Source organism: Vidua macroura, chromosome 2, assembly GCF_024509145.1.
Source record: "Vidua macroura isolate BioBank_ID:100142 chromosome 2, ASM2450914v1, whole genome shotgun sequence".
NCBI lineage: Eukaryota > Metazoa > Chordata > Aves > Passeriformes > Viduidae > Vidua > Vidua macroura.
The window spans coordinates 61606271-61623661 of NC_071572.1; the positions used below are offsets into that span (position 1 = coordinate 61606271).

Sequence of the window (17391 nt, forward strand, 5' to 3'; positions counted from 1 at the left end):
GAAGAACTTGAATTTCTAACACATGCTTAGATAGCAGTCTTGAGGGCCGAGAAAAGTATACTTCTTCATACAGTTTATAATTAAATAATGGAACTCCTTGCCACAGGATAATGTGGAGTTTGAGGATAAATGGGATTGGCTTGCTTGTATCCCATGAAAAAAGAACTTAGCATGTTCGTGGCTATATGCAATAGTACGGTGAAATCTTGGGCTCACAGTTGGTTGCCAGAAGCTAGGAGGGCATAAAAAGGGAGGGATAACTTTGCACTTGCTCTGTCTCAAATACCTTTTTCAAAGTTGCTTTAGCTGGTTTAGAGAAAAGGTACTTGGCAGTGTGAGATGTTGGCTGGTGTCTGTGAAATAAGAGTTTAGGTATCCATTAGACTGAAACTGCTTTGCACTTTATTTTGCATTCAAAATTAGTAAATAGAAATCAAATTGGTCCATATTAATATGATATCTTTGCATGGTCATGTTTATCAAGCAATCAAAGCATATTGTCTTTTTCCTCTGCCCAATAGAATCATTGATTGGTGAAACTTTTGTTGAAAGGATTATTGATAAACTTCAAGCAGCTCTGTCTAAAGCAAAGGATCTTTCTGAAGCTGGAGATATTGAATCATCAGTATCTTTCATCTGCGATGTGGCCTCAAGCTTTTTCAGCTCAGTGAAAGGCTGTTTGCTGATGCCATCCTCAGAAGACTTGCTCCTTACCGTCTTCCAGCTGTGTGCTCAGAGGCAGGATGCAACACACTTGACAGGTAATCTGGAAAAAGAACTTAAGCTGAGCTTTTTCATAGCTGATGATTACATCTAAATTCTTCCTTTTTGTGAAACAGAATCAAGTATGTGATAGAATACTGGGTTCACATACGTTGACCATTTGCAGCTGTAACTGACATGAAAACCTGTGCTTTAATTTACAGTGCCCATAGTTACTACTAAGCATCAAGTCCTGAACATGTTTACAAGGATTTTGAAGCTTTTTTAATGTTAGTATCAGCTAACTTGGAGGCTGTGATATTGCACACTTTTTGGACTGTTACAGAAGTTGTTTAAAATCTATGAAATATAACAAATTAACTTTTTTTGTTCATTTTGCAATCTGGGGTCTATGAAAAAATGTGTACAATCGCTTCTTTACAGATAACATGTATTTATTCTGAAACCATTTATATTGGCCAAGTTGCCCAGACAAATTGTGATCCAAGCCTCTCTCTCATGGATCATGTCTCATGTTCAGACTGAGATGCTGATTTATATTCTTTGAATGCAGAATTTGAGGTGTTAATTTGATATATATATTTACTGAAATTAATACAAGTAAATACAATGTTTCAGTGTTGTCATAAAAATGAAGTAGGACAGTACTAGCTTGGAAAACACTGCTTTATAAATGACTGTTAAGGTTGTGAATGTTCAGTATTTTGGTAGAAAGATCTGTGGTTTTGAAGACCATATGTACTTATGGTAGTAGACAACAAGAACATACTCTAATTCTCAATTAAATTAAATCTTACTGTGAGTCACAGTTAATTTAAAATTGCTCTGCAACAAGAAAGCTATGTATGTGCCTTTGATAGTTTTTGCATGTATCCACAGGAAAGAGAATTGTTTACCTACTGTAGGACCTTTAGACATGTGATTGTTGCTATATGCTGTAGGTTGTAATTAGAGTTTACCTGTTTGTGATAGTTTTGCCTGTCCATTTGTTGTTCTTTTGTTTTCTTTTTTCTTTTCCTACAACAGATGTACTTGTATGCAAATTAAAATACACTTGGATGTCTGGTGTAAGTTCACTTGTGCATCAGCTTCAGAGCACTCAGAAACAGAGCACCTTTTTGCTTAAAGCTGCACTGTGGGTCAAGAACCAAGTTCAGTCTTCCTCTTTGGATGTTAAAAGGTAATTGGGATGCACATGTATTCTATAATGTGTCGTTCTCCAAAACAAACCAGGATCAGTGCTATAATAGCCTTCATTTAATTGACATCTGTATTACTGAGAGACTTTTCAGCCTCTTGGAGGCAGTGGGTAGAGCAGAACTTACACCATCCCTGGTACAGCATGTATGGAGCATTGTATCAATGGAAAATATGCAGATGGCTCTTAATCAATAGTGCCAAACTTGTTTGCAGTGTTTTCTTCCTTTCTCAGTCTTCAGGTTTTGATCTCTGCAGTCAGTGATTTATTGTTGAAGCTCATGGAAGCTGATGGACAGTCTGGATATCTTGTGAGAGCTTATGTTGAGCACGTCACACCGAACAAAATTGAGTGGGGGAAATTGCACGAGTCTCTGTGCTCTGAGGTATGGAAATGATAGTGGATTGCACAGGGTGGTCAATCTTTCCTCAAGCCTCTGTCCCCTAGGGTGGTAAGCTTTCTTTCCTATGACATGGCACTGCACTTATGAGTACCATATGTTTGCGCAGAGGTTCTTGTCAGCCTTTGTCCATAAAGAGGATAAAATCTCTGTTTATGGACCCATCCAGTACTACTGGAGAAAAATCAAAATCCATGAAATTACCCTTTTCTGCACACAACACGAGTAACTTGCTTTACAATTCAGGAATTTTATCTGACAGAGTATACGTTGTGAAGATGTTTTTATCTCTAAGTTAATTCTTCATAAAGATTAATTTTGTGAAAGACACAATATCTGCAGAAGAATATGGTGTGCTATCTATCACCAAAATGACATACATATAGTACAGAGTTGGGAAGGACATAAATTTCCTGTGCAGCTACCAGTCTACAGTAACCCTACAATTTCCTGTAAAATATATAGAGTTCTAAAGAAATGTATTTGATCCTGAACAGCAGTACAGTTACAAAATACTGCTGTGCAGTTAGGTTTTTAATACACTGGAGTGGGTCATCCTCACCATTGTGCTTTTGATCTGAATGTGTATGTTTCATGGTTGTTTCTTAATAATTCTGAATTTTCAAGGTTTAACAGATCAAAGTATTTTTTCATACTCTTTTTATGCACATATTACAGTGGATGCACAAGCCTCTTTTGGAAGGAAGGCTTAGTATGAATTGTGAACCTCTGGGATCAAGTGTCAAGCTGTGTGGCACAAATAAACTTCCAGGCCATCTGTGTACTTCAGCCTTATTAAGTAAAATGGTACTACTTCAACTGAAAAATAGTGTAGTCCATGGAAATCATGCTGCTGAAAGAAAGAAAATTGATAATATAAGTAAGTTACAATGGTAAAACTTTCAGGAATTTTATTTTGTAGTAGTTGTGGCGTGAATTGAAAATTAGAAGTACATAATTGAAGTTTGGCATACAGGTATGAGAAATTATCCTTTTACTTTTTGTTGCCTTTTGTTGTTGTTGTTGAGATCTCCTTTAAAAGTAGTTTTTATGTTCCTGGGACCACTTTTGGTTATTTACATCCTGTCTCAACAGAACTTTGAACTGGGAGAAGTATGAATTTTCAAAACTTCAGATATGTTCATTGCCAAAACAAACCGTGCATTGGCATGAGTGGGCAACAAGAACTGTATCCCTCCCTCGAGGGTTTAACCATAATGTAAAGATAGTTTGAGACAAAAACTTTTCTTAATTCCATGAGGTGGAATCTAGTTTCATTTTGTTTTCAAGAATGCTCAAATTAAATGCAGCATTATCAAATTAACAATTCTATCTCCAAAATTCTTACCATGATGAGAAGTGTAATTTTGTAGTGTGATTCTTCTTAAGCTGATGAAGGAACCACATGCTAGCTCTTATGAAATTTGCTTGATTTTCTCCTGGACTTAGGTATTGATTGCCTTGTCTGCAAGAAATATATATTAAAGAAAAGGAGAAGAACAGAGAAGAGTCATGCCATGCTTAATTTACTTTAAAATTTCTTGACTGTCTAGGATAGATTACTGTAGCCTTTTTTCTCTTGTATGTTATGGTACAATGGCAAATATCCAGTTCATGCTCTGAAGCACCTGAGATTGCATGTAAAAATAATATCTTTAATGCATTAAAAATATATTAAAAAAAAAAAAAACAACAAAAGCTTGACCTGAAACTTCTTGCTTATGCAAGTCAGCAGTCATTTATAAACAACAGCTGTTATTTAATTAGTTGCAGAACTGTTGTATTCATTACAATGGATTGAAGAATTGGAGAATCCTCCTTACCTGCTTCTGGAATATCTTCATATGTTAGAAGAGATGCACATAACGTATGAGGAGTTCAGTACTCTGAATAGTACAGCTAGTCTGCAGCAAACTATATTTGACAGGTATGTGAGAACAAGTGAAAGAACTCTTAGCTCTATTTTCACAGTTTGTATTGCATAGAGTGCCACTGTATTTCCATCTGTGTGTTGATTCAGAATGCATCCAAATGCTTTTGTGGTGAACCCTGAGCATCTGTATATATTAACCAGGGTATTTCTTCTTCTTTGAAGATCAGAGGAACATGGAAGACTCTGGTCCTTAACCATGGCCAAAGTGATCTGTGCTGAGAACACTGTATCCTGGGAGAGGAAAGAACTTTTCAGGACAACAGAAGGGTATCTTAATATTGCTGCCTATAAACTTGTAGTTTGTGGTGAATGTTGATAGTGTGAAATGATCCTGATTCTGACCATTCACAACTGAAGGCTGAAAATGAAATTATACTTGTGCATGGCATGTGAAAGTCAGACTTGGTTTAGCATGTGGGATTGTTATGTCAGAGGATATTACCTCATTATGAACTGATACTTTGTTTCCTATTTCAGTTTTTGTTTCCTTTCATTCTTGGTGTTTTGCTTGTATGAATAGGTTCCTTCCATTAACAGAGGGCAGATTGCATACACTTCAATGTTTATCGTCTTTCTTAATTGAGGAAGAAAAGAGGGAACTTGTCTTCCATTGTGTGGCCAAACTTATGACATGTACACAGACAGAGCTTTCCAGCACTGATGGTGAGTATGTTCTTACCTCAGTCTAGTTCATTAGAACTCAAGAACATTATTTTGTAATAAAAGTTTGCTTTTAGATAAAACATATTTACTATAGTCGCTTTTCCTAGAAAGAAATGCTTTCTCAGTTTGCCTGTTTCTTCTAGACTGTTTGGCATAGTAATTTTCTGCCTCATTCAGAAAGTACAGATACAAAATTAGAATGAAAATATTAGGCTGATATTATTAAAAGCATCCTGATGTTGCTGTACTTCTAGTTTTATCTATCTTTTATAAGCATGTCTGTAAATATCAAAGTTTTCAGTGAACCATTTAGGCTTTACACAGCATACAAAAATACTACTATTGTCAACTGGTCATGATTGTCTTTAGATACTTTGCCAAGAACTCTTTCACAGTTTACATATAATTTCTGAGTAGCTCCTCCACCTGAAAACTGCATTACATTAAATGTGTGCAGCTGTGGAAAATTACCTAAGAGGTGGTTAAGATGTATTATGATATTGCTTTGAATATAGCCACTTTATTTGGGTCTATAGCCACTCTGTTTGGGTCTAAGTTTTCACAAACTAGCTGCTTTTCAAGAAAATTATTTGGAAATGCTCACATACAGTCCTTCTATCTGTATGAATTAGATGTTATTTAAGAGGAAGGTCCTTTCTGGTTTTGTCCCTTACTGCTTTTGTGTGTACTTGTGCACACTCTTATTGATCAGTCTATATGAAAACTGAAATATATGGTTTTTATTTTGTAACAGAACTGTGCTTACTTAAATTGAAAAAAAACCTTATCTTTGGTTACTTTAAACTGTGGACATCTGTCCCTTGTCAGTGTTCTCAGGATTTCATATGAGTTCTTCAAATGGATATTCTTCAAGTGTGAAAATTGTTAGTGTTAGTGCCACGCAGAAATTGAGAGGAATCTTAAAGATCTCCACTGTGGTAGTTCCTACTCTTTCAACTTAGTTGAGGCTTTCTAGCTTACTAAGTAAACCAGTGAGTCAAACAAATGTGTCCATGAAACTTTGAACAGAAGAAAATGAATCCTCACTCCTCCTCTGTTGGGGAGGCCTTTTATTTGTAACTGGTTCTTCCCTTCTACTACTTCCCAATTTTCTAGGGATTCCTGAGCAGAACATATATGTCCAAATTCATATTAAGTGGGATGTAGGTTGTAGGCTTACCATTCCAATGGTGTCTTTTCTTTTCAACAGCTGAAAAAAAAATGATGCTGAACTTGTTTAAGTAAAGCAGGGGTTTGTTTGGTTGGTTTTGCTATGCATATGTGATACTTTTTTTGTCATTGTGCATGTTGGAAATGTTAATTTTCTCCAAGAAATGTTGATAAACACAGTTCTTCTTAAAAATGGAAAACATTACTAATGCAACAGTTGTACTTCACTCTAAAAGTAAAAAATAACATTCTGACTACTCCAATTAACATTCCAATAATATTAGAATTCACAACTTTCAGTTGTCTTAATTATCTGCCTAAATTATTGCTTAGCTTACTGTATTTTTAGTAGCACAAAGAAGTTTCAATCTTTGCAGGTACCTTTGCTTTTTTTAGATTTTATAAACTATCACTTAATCTTATAACAGACTGTTTTTTTTTAAAGTTTGGATTGGATATTGTATTTTGATTTAACAATGACATCTGTGGATTAAGTGTTCAAAGAAGAAAGGTTAGGTATTATCCAAACTGTCTTAGAATATTAAAATTAGGTTCTGTTGACACACATTCTGATATTTGTTTTGTCTTGGTAATGAAGACTGTTGAGTTTACATTTTTATTATATCATAGGAGCATTTGGGTGTCTTTCCATTTTGAACTCCTACTTGAAGGACAGAAGTATTGATTGTGACCATCTACTACCTGCAATACTGAAAATCATAATGTCTTGGAAGAATGATAATGAGGACAGCTTTCTTTTTAGCTGGTAGGTGCAACTTTGAGATAATTTGACTTTTTTTTCTTATTTCTAAGACAAAAGTTTAAAAATACAGACTAGTTATTAATTCAAATAAAATCAATCTGTACAACTGCCATCTATTGCTCTAATATTACATATTTAAGCGTTTGTAGAAACCTTGGCTTAATATATCTGCCATTAGGTAATCACTAACTCATACTGCAGAAAAGTACCTGGAAGGCTGTGAAACTGAAGAGCTTTGTAAATGCTTTTGAAAGATGTCAACTGTTTTCAAATGCATTCAAAACCAACCAACTTCTGTAGGTGTTGCTGGGTGTTCAGTTCCACGTTCTGATTGCTTATTTTGGTAGCAGGAAGAAAACTTGCATACCAGACTTTGCTGTCTCTCTTTTGAAATTTTGGACCCAAAAATGTAATTTGAAAAGCTTCCAGCAAGGAGTGAAAATATACTGAGATTTATTTTTTTGACTACAGTGAGAAAAATCCAGGCAACAAAGTTTAAAAATAATCATAAAACCATCGAGTGTTCTGGGTTGGAAGGGATCTTAAAGCTCATCCAGTTCCAATCCCTGCCAAGGGCAGGGACACCCTCCATAAGACCAGGTTGCTCCAAGATCCATCCAGCTTGGGCTTAAACGCTTCCAGGAATGGGGCAGCCACAGCTCCTCTGGCAACCTGTGCTAGGGCCTCCCTCACAGGGAAGAATTTCTTCCTAATAATCTAAACCTATAATATATAATATTTGGACACTTGAGGGCTAGTATTTTTTCTTAAATCAGTAACTTAAAATTATTATTCTTCTTGCATTGATTTAATTAAAATTGCTAATATTCATAGTTTATGTAAATATATTGATTGAGCAAATGTGTAAATTGTAGAAATGTATGAATCTGTAATTTAGGCATGTTATTTAGACTTGACAGCTAATGTAGCACTCTACCTTTGAAAGACAGAATATCAAAAGTATGGCACAGCATGGTGGTGCCAGACAGATTTGTCCTGTGAGGAGGTGTGAAGGCAAGAATATAAATACTCAGGTCTACAACATGAATCAATATAAGCTTTGGTTGTATTTTTATTACAGCAGTCTGAAAGAAGCAAGTGCTCAATTGCTTGGTTTTAACATTGAGATGATGCGTTACCTTCCCTTGTTGCTGAAATATTCCACAGCTCCTTTGGCTGATAACGAGTGGGACTTTTTGATGTGCTCCATGCTGGCTTGGTTAGAGGTAATATGGAAGCATCTTCACTTTTAATGTACCTACCTTTTTGATTATATCCTGAATATGGCATGGACACTGTAATCTCAGCATATTAAATACTTGACACAATGATAAGAAGAATTGCACAAAATCCTGTTTATGTTGGACTTTGGACAAAGGTCATACGTGGTTTAAAAGCACAAGCAATGATACTGTCCTGTTTCTTTTTGTGTATGGAGATAAAATCAACTCACTCTTCAAGTAATATGATATTTAATAATGGCATTGGTAATTGGAGAATAATTTTGAAATATGTCTGCTGTAGGTCTCTATCTTGAAAAGTAATATTCCTTTAAGACACACTCTAATGTGATACATCAGAATTAGTTGAATGAAAAGCAGTGTCTGCATGATCACATGAAATATCGAAGTTATGTTCTAATGCTGTTAGGAAAGAGGTCAGTAGTGTCAGTAGACAGATGACTACTTCCTGAATCTCTGAATCTTCTGAATACAGAATCTCTCGTTCTCTGTCACCTATGCATTTATAAGGGCAGGCTGGAAACTTAATGTAACCTTTCTTGGTCTCAGGATTAATCTTACCTAATGGCATGTGCCTCAAAGCTATGTATTTTGTTTAAAAACAAACAACAAACTTAAAAGAAAATCTTGTTGTGTAGACTAAGTAGGGAATATTTTTAATTGATAACGATACTCTTTTCTGACAGAACAAGTAAGAACAAAGATAAAAAGAAAGCAGCTGTGCTGGGGGAGAGGAAATATTCTCCTGATAGCCACTTCAGTAATTTCCAGTTTTTAGTAGTATGTTGTCCATTGAATTTTCTTTTTGTCATTATAAGGAAGGTTATGTAATGGAAACAATCCATGGTTTTAAATGTTGGTGAGACTTGGAAATTCATTTCAGGAAGTCTTACTGAAGTACAAATTCTATTTGTAAACCCACCTCCCCGACCCACAGAATTTTTGAATAGTTCTTGCAATTGAATTGTCTTTGAAATTACACTTTTTGGTGTAGACAGGAAATGTGAAACATATTTTAAAGCAAATTTATGGTTAAGGAATCTTCCTCTGTGTTTATTTCCTCCTAGACAACAAGTGAAAGCCGTTTGCTTTACCATGTCCCGCTTGTGCAGATTTTTGCTTGTGCCAGTTGTGACTTAGCATCTGCCCTTAGCGCTTACTTTGAGGCTGCAGCTCCTGACAGTACTGCAAATCTTCCTAAGAACTTGGTCAGTGAATGGAAAGAATTCTTTTCTGAGGGAATTCACAATTTGCTGTTACCTTTGTTGGTGAAAATCACAGGCAAGTATATGTACAGGGGGATAACAGCCAGGCTGTTCTGTAATAGAACTGAACAGGCCACATTTTTGAATATACAGGAATATAATGTAAATAGAGTTTATAACAACTCAGGTTTTTTAACACTTACATGTTAATTAGTAAAGTGATTGCATATAATATAGAGATTGTTAAGATTAGATGGAACCTGCCAAGTGCAGTCTTGAGTTGTTTCCAGCAGAGCTTGTTTATGGTATCATCCATACATTCTGCATCACAGCTTGTCTTCTTTTAAATAGGAGAAACCAAAAATGCATCAGAAGGCTCTTTTCAGAACTCTGTGTTATCATCGTTGGGTGAAGCTCTAACTTACATCTCAAAGGACCAGTTGTTAAACCATAAGCTGCCACCAAAGTTTGTTGCAGGCCAGAAGACAAATCTTCCAGATAAACTCCAGACTCTACTGAACACACTCTCTCCATTGTTGCTTTTCTGGGCTCGACCTGTACAGGTTTCTGTCTACAATATGCTGCATAAGTAAGAAGCAACAAATTTTTCACTCTCGTCGCCTCCTGCCCCTTTTTTAAAAAAAATGTGCTATAGAATATGCACTTGTAGCAAAATCGTGTTCCATTATGGGAGAAAATCCTTAACTGGGCAATTTGTGTTCTTTTTTGGAGGACACTATATAAAACTATGAATGCTAAGGTTAATTGTATTAGCAGACTTAAGAAAGGTATTTATTTTTAGCCCTTATTTTAGCAGTCATAGAATCCTAAAATGTAAACTGAAATATTCCAGATATTATCTGGGCCTGACACTACCATTAAAGAGTATGACATTTTTATTTTCATTAATTTAGGTAAGAAAGTAATATAGATAGGTAGTATTGTTGTGAACTTCTTGGATATTTCTAATACCCAAAGAGACAATACAGAATTTGTAGAATATGTGCATTTGACTCCCCAAAATGCAGATTGCAAGGCAGATGGCTTAAGCCAGCCACCATTATCTTTCATTTATACTGAGGCATAAAGTTGCAATAGCTTTATTCTGATAGAGAATTTTATTTTAGCATGGCTCAGGAAAAATGAAAGGTCTGGAAAGAGAAGTGAGCAAGGATACATGCTTGTTGACTGTCACTCATGAACCATCTTTGCAATGGTGACATGTCTCTGAAAGATTCTGTGTTGTTATTAAGGAATAACTGCCATTATTTTATTGCCTGTCAGAATGTTGATGTTGATAAGCAAAGAACTATGCATCACATATATTAAAATAGTTCATTAAAAATTAAACCTGATTTCCTTTCCATACTTCTGTAGGTTAATGCCTGAATTGCCTAAATTTGATGATGAAGATCTCAAGTCATATGGTGATGAAGAGGAGGAATTGGCATTGTGTGTATTTTTTCCCTCACTTTTTATTAGACTGTCTTCCATATTTTTAAAATGTGTTAAAATATTGAAATTTGCAGCAGAGTAGCTGTCAGCCAGGAGATGTTAAAAAATGCATAGCTATGAAAATAAGGTTATAAGTATTTAGAATATTAAATATTTTGGTCCTGTCTGCCTTTGCACTAAAACTGGAGACAGTACTTGTATTTGTTTTTAGGTGCAGTTACTGGACTAAATGCCATATGTTATGCTTTATATTAGAAAATCTTAGCAAATTTTTACTTGTATTCAGGATGTGTCCATCTGCACAGCTAATTTCAGTTACTTGAAATGGAACAAAATTAACCTATGTATTTTAGACAGCTTGAATCCAGTGCATTCTCTAGTTTGAAGAGGGAATGCGGTAACAGGCAAAAACTCCTTTTTAACCTCAGCCCAATGATTAATACCTTTCCTAACTGCAGAGATGCAAAAGGCTTTTCAACCCAGAGCCAACAGTGATTAGGTGATCCTTGTTCAGTTGCTCCTTTGTTGGTGTGACCCCGGAGAAAGCAAGCAAAGCAGCTATCCATGATGTAGGTTAAATGAGATCAGCCATAGACCACTCTCAGATGAAGTGATCAGCGTTCAGTTTAAATTTGTCTTCTAAGAAGGGAAAAACACCAACTATCCCATTCAGGGAAAAAAGAAGAAATTTTAAAAAGAGTAAATTTTCCTGTAATAAAAGGCTTATTTCATGCTTGGCGTGCATGGCTTTAGGAAGGCTATGAACATAAATTCAGTTCATGCTGGGCTCAAGATTTGAGTTTACTATTCTAGATAATATTTTTCCACAGATCACCTCCAGCAGCTCTTATGTCTATCCTGGCGACTCAAGAACTCTTGCTAGAAAACATCCTGGAATCCATTCCAGTTGGAGAATTTGCAGTTATTCAACCCCTGAGCGATGAGTTCTGCCTTGTTCTAGGGTATCTTCTCACTTGGAAGTTAACATTAGCTTTCTTTAAGGCAGCTTCTTCTCAGGTATATTTTCAGTCTTTTAAACTGAATTTCTTAACCTACTTATTTAGTTTCAGTCTCAAAGTTTCATCCAGCCTTTTTCTTTTAATTATGTAATTTCTTATCGCTTGTTTCTGTGAAATTAGTGAAAATTCTGAAAGCACCAATAAACTTAGATTTCTGCACTGCTGTACTTGACAATGGTAAAATTAGAGCAATGAAGAACTAAGATTCATGAAAAGATGACTCTTTCTTGCATTTTCAAACAAGCTTGGTACATATTATAATCTTCTAATCATTCAAAATGGTGCAGAGAACTAAACTTGTCTTCTAAATGCTACTTCTGAATCACAATGTTGCTCTTCCTCCCTGCAAGGACGTATTTGTATTATTTACAGAGTAAGCTGTATTTACCATGTTTTGGTTTTTTTGTGAATTTTTTTTTTAATGCTACCAGCTACGAGTTCTCTACTCACAATACTTTAGAAGAACTAAAAGCTTGAATAAACTGCTTTATCACTTGTTCAGGCTTATGCCTGAAAACCCTGTCTTTTCTGGGCCAACTTCAGAAGTTCCAAATAAGGACATAAAAACCTTCTTTACTGAAGAGCTTCATTTAGATGTCAAAGGTTAGTAAAAACTGTATTTGTGCATTTCAGAGAGTTGTTATATTTAAATAAGCTTTTTTTCTTAAAAATACTTATTTATAAAATCTTACCTATAAAACAAATACAGAGAGACAAATACATACATGTGTTTAATAATCTTTGGCTAACACTCCCCATTTGAAACTTAACCAAAGTTGATGTTTATCAGAGAAACCAAGAAAAACAAAACCCAGGAATAATACATTGCTACTATTCAATCATGAACGTAACAATTCCGAAACTGTAGAAATGTGTGATCTATTCTGGAACCATTGCTTCTATAGATATTTTTAAATATTAAATAAAATGTCTATATTTTCTTATATTTTAAGATATAAATTGAAAATATTAAAAAACATTTTAATATATATTTTGTAAATGTTTGAGATGTTAAATTGTGAGTTGTTTTTGTCATGCTGTTCAGAAGCCCCCGTTAATCAGTGATGATGAGAGAAGCTATGCTGCTTTTTTTAGCTGAGAAACATGAAAAAGAGAATTCGATTTTTAAGTCCCTTCATTTAGCTTTTTTTTAATGTACCTGCATAGATATAAGCTAGGAAATGGAGTTTCCATTTTTTAATTTTTTGCTTGGACATCACTGTATGTTGCAGAACAATTTATCTGGATGAACATAAGAAAGAATTGCTAACATGACATCCTGAGGGAAAGTCTTCCCGTATCTCATCATAGAATCATTAAGACCTCTGGGATCATCCAAGTACAGCCTTTGAACACCACCGTGTCCCCTAAACCTTATCACAGAGTGCCCTGTCTGCATGTTTTTTGAAACAGGGATGGTGACTCCATCAGGGATGGTGACTCCACCACTTCCCTGGACAGCCTGTTCCAATGCTTATCCACTCCTTCAGCAAAGAATTATTTCCTAATATCCAACGTGATCCTCTGTTGGTGGGACTTGACATGCCTGCAAAGCTCAGCTGTCCTCCAAACACCTTATTGTTTGTTCGCTCCAAAGTGAGCGTTTTGTGATTTCTACAATATAAAATTATCGTTGATTCCTGGTATCCACTTGGAGTTCAGTTTCTGAATTAGAAGGTGAATTCCGAGGTGTGGAGTATCAGGCTAAGGAACAAAAAAAGTGTTCCAGCCTGGTGAAGAAGGGCTGAGTCAAACAAGCCCTTAGAATAGCAATAATAGGAACATGTATATGAAATTCCAAGTACACAATTTTATTGGAATCAGAAATTTGTATGTGGTTTTGAGGCACCAACATCCGGGACTAATGTATTAAGAATATTTCAACAACTTTTCTTTCCCTCCCAGGGTCAGGGGTGCTGTCATCACAGATCCCACACTTGGCCTGCTCTGTGTACCATATAACACTGAAAGATCTGCCAGCCATGGTGAGGCTGTGGTGGAATAGCTGTGAGAAGCGTGTCTTCAATGTTGTGGATAAATTCACAAGCAAATATGTCAGCAGCGTGCTCTCCTCCCAGGAAATATCTTCTGTTCAGACTAGCACACAGTTATTTAATGGCATGACAGTAAGACTTTTTGTTCTTTCTTTTTATTTACTTGAGTTTTTTGCAAACATTTTAGGAGATTTTACTTCTCAGAACCAGACTGTGGTTCTGTTTTATATGATTGCAATTTTGTTGTTCTAAATTTCTGATTAAACATAACTTTGCTTAGTATCAATAAATTAAATTGATGTTTATTAATATTCTGCTTGGAAATAACATGAAATAATGGATTTTAGGATGTTGAAGAATTTGAGGAATTAAGTGGAAGGTACTGCTATCAATATACTACTTTTTTGTTTATTAAAAGATGTAATCAATCAGTAGATTGAAAATTGGCTGGTAATTCCTTTTTAGTTTACTGAGATCTGAGTAGATTTTTGTTTTCTTTGAGAAAAGGATTCACCTGATCTAAGAAAATAATATAGTATAGTAATGTGTTTATAGTATATATATGTATATATACACACAAAGACTAGAGAATGCTGAGTGGCATTTTTTCATACGTGTATTTTTTTCAAAGGTAAAAGCTCGGTCTGCAGCACGAGAAGTCATTGCAACCTATTCCGTTGATGATATCTTTATTGAACTAATAATACAGCTTCCATCAAATTATCCACTGGGATCCATAACAGTTGAGAGTGGAAAGAGGGTTGGTGTGGCTGTACAGCAGTGGCGCAATTGGATGCTACAGTTAAGCACATATCTTACACATCAGGTGAATTTCAATAAAGCTCCTAGTTTGGAAAACTTAGTAAGTCCTTGTAGCAGAAAAATATTCCTAGTTAATGCAGTATATATGTATAAATCTGTGTAATAGATCTCAATAGATTGCAAAGACCTTCGTAGAGTTGGGTCACTCTTACCATCTGCTTTTCTCCAGATACATAAACAGAGGTAAAATGATCAGCCTACTAGGTCCTGTTAAATCCAGAGCCCAGTTGAAAATTTGGATCTCTTAAGATGTGGCCCAGTGTTTGTCCTGCGTGGCAGTACCATCCTAACTATAATTTGAAAAAAACCACAAACAAACAACAACAAAAATCAAAACCAAAAACCCCATCCCTGGAATTCTCTAAAAGACTGATGGTTACTGAAATGGCATCATCTGTGGTTAGAAGAAAACAAAGCAGTGATTGAAAATTTCAAAATCCGTTTCTAAGTGCTCCTGAATATGCTCTTCCTACACTGTTGAATACTCACTTTTCTGTAGATCAGAGTATTATAAATTATGTATTGCATGTCATTTCAGATTATAAATCCTTCAGGCTTTGTTTCCTTCATGTTTTTATGACTACAACAGGAATAGTTCAAAGGAGTTCTACAGTATTAACATCTCTTTTCCCTCTGTTAGAATGGAAGTATTATGGAAGGCTTATCTTTGTGGAAAAATAATGTGGATAAACGTTTTGAAGGTGTTGAAGATTGCATGATCTGTTTTTCAGTCATTCATGGTTCAAACTATTCTCTTCCCAAAAAAGCGTGCAGAACATGCAAGAAGAAGTTTCATTCAGCTTGCTTGGTAAGTACCTGGAGTAAATATTTTTAAATAGACAAAATACCCTAGAATCAGAGCAGTTTAGGTCGGAAGGGACCTTAAAGCTCATTTGTTCCATCCCCCTGCCATGGGCAGGGACACCTTCTGCTAGACCAGGTTGTCCAAGCCCCATCCAGCCTGGCTATCCATATAGTTTAAACCAGAGACTTCTACTGTATTACCAACAATTTTCCACTTTGTCATTGGAGTATCTGGGATTACCTGCACTCATAACTTATTTCTCTGGATTTTGTACTAAGATGTAAGGATGGGTAATGAAAGAAGAGCTACTACACAGTGTGTGTCTAATAGATGTATATACAAATACATATGTATACATACACATGCATAGATGTGTGAGTGAAAAGGTTTTTTTTACTGTTTCTTGTTGGTTTTTTGAAAAGTATAGGTAATGTTTTGATAGTTACATTCACAGAATAACAATAACTAGGTTAGAAAAGACATTGGACCTTGTCAGCTGGACTATGACACTAAGTGCCACATCCAGTCTTTTCTTAAACATCTCCAGGGACAGTGACTCCACCGCCTCCCTGGGCAGCCCAATCCAATGCCCAATCACTACTTCTGTGAAGAACTTCTTCCTATTGTCCAGTCTAAACCTGCCCTGGTACAGCTTAACAACACAGATCTCTGGCAATAATGGTTATTATTGATGATGTACTAGTGTTTCTGTACTCAGCTTGCCTTCGTATATTAAACAGGTGTATTTCTCTTTTTCAGTACAAATGGTTCTCATCCAGCAACAAATCCACATGTCCACTCTGTCGAGAGACATTCTTGTGAAACAAAATGTTCTTTCTTCTTTCTGTGAGCTAAATAACAAATAAAGAGCAGGCAATAAACTGTATGTTGAAAGAAGTTAACTATTTGGAAATAATGTCACTTACTTTAAATTCTTCATTAGTGGAATATGACACACCTCTGGACTGGCTTTTTGTAAATTTGAAGATTCTTCTTTGATATAAAGAAAGATATAACAATAATTTATTGTATTGGTATATTTTTAAGATACATTAAAAACTTCAGAAATAATGCGGAGTTATGTCTGAAAAGTGGTGTTTAAGCCACAGCATAGTTGATTAAAACCTCTTATTTTAGGCATATTCTAACATGGTGTTATGTAATAAACCCAGGTGATACCTCTTAATATAACAGCTGAATATAACATAGGTGGTGTAAAGATTTGATTATTGATTACAATGCATTCATAATAGTCCCTTTTTGGGGGGAAAAAAGAATGCTGTTGCTGTTAGACATTAAGGCATGAAACTACAGTGATAATCTCTTAAAACGTAAAATTTTAACATAGCCTCTTCTAATAAAGTGAACTTCCACCTTTCAAAGTTTCTTTTTGCCAGAACTCCCCAACCATCCAGTAGCCTAAAATCATGAAAACTCAGAAGCCCAACTAAGTAGAGAGACCACAATCATTTCTGCATGACAATAACACCATCTATTTATTGCTGATTGGCTTTTAAAGAGAAGGCAGATGCACTGATCAGTTCTTGTTTTTCTTCATGAGCTGGCAAATTAGCTATCACCGAATGTCTACTGTACTTCCACTGTCCTAGAATAATAAGGACTCTTAAGTGAACATCCACATGTATCAGAATTTAATAGCCTTCAACTATACTTTTTTTTCATGCCTTTTTTTTAACAGTGGTAGCATACTAATATATTCCAACTTGGATGGTATTTGTGGTGGGTTTCTTTGAAAAGTCAATAAAAGTGGGGAATAAATAAATTTTGTCAATCTCTGTAGTCTCTGGTTTGCTATCTCTTCCTGCATGTGATGAACTTTTAGAAATTAATTGTATAGATTTTCAGATGCCAAGTTTGTAGCATGGTCAATTGTAGCATGGTCAATTGCCTCAACAGCTATTATTTTCGATATTTAGCTGTTGGTCATTCAAGTCTATATTTTTAACAGGTAATGCTGGGCTTCCAGAGGAGAAATTCCT

General features: G+C 35.4%; 1 protein-coding gene across 2 annotated transcripts in view; it reads left to right on the forward strand.

The window, feature by feature from the left end:
• The window catches only part of LTN1 (listerin E3 ubiquitin protein ligase 1), a 31662-nt gene extending 14471 nt beyond the window's left edge, over positions 1-17191 (forward strand). Inside the window, exons 13-30 of one of the 2 annotated variants that reach the window (XM_053971982.1) lie at positions 522-761; positions 1750-1903; positions 2156-2306; positions 3000-3201; positions 4089-4248; positions 4417-4521; positions 4775-4917; positions 6718-6853; positions 7932-8076; positions 9159-9372; positions 9648-9885; positions 10674-10748; positions 11582-11768; positions 12202-12373; positions 13676-13896; positions 14396-14590; positions 15227-15394; positions 16151-17191. In XM_053971982.1, the coding sequence (XP_053827957.1) occupies positions 522-761; positions 1750-1903; positions 2156-2306; positions 3000-3201; positions 4089-4248; positions 4417-4521; positions 4775-4917; positions 6718-6853; positions 7932-8076; positions 9159-9372; positions 9648-9885; positions 10674-10748; positions 11582-11768; positions 12202-12373; positions 13676-13896; positions 14396-14590; positions 15227-15394; positions 16151-16213 (2969 nt within the window). In that variant the 3' untranslated portion in view covers positions 16214-17191. The remainder of the gene's footprint in view (positions 1-521; positions 762-1749; positions 1904-2155; positions 2307-2999; positions 3202-4088; positions 4249-4416; positions 4522-4774; positions 4918-6717; positions 6854-7931; positions 8077-9158; positions 9373-9647; positions 9886-10673; positions 10749-11581; positions 11769-12201; positions 12374-13675; positions 13897-14395; positions 14591-15226; positions 15395-16150) is intronic. The other variant, XM_053971983.1, reaches the window with a different exon arrangement.
• Positions 17192-17391: the final 200 nt, after the last annotated feature.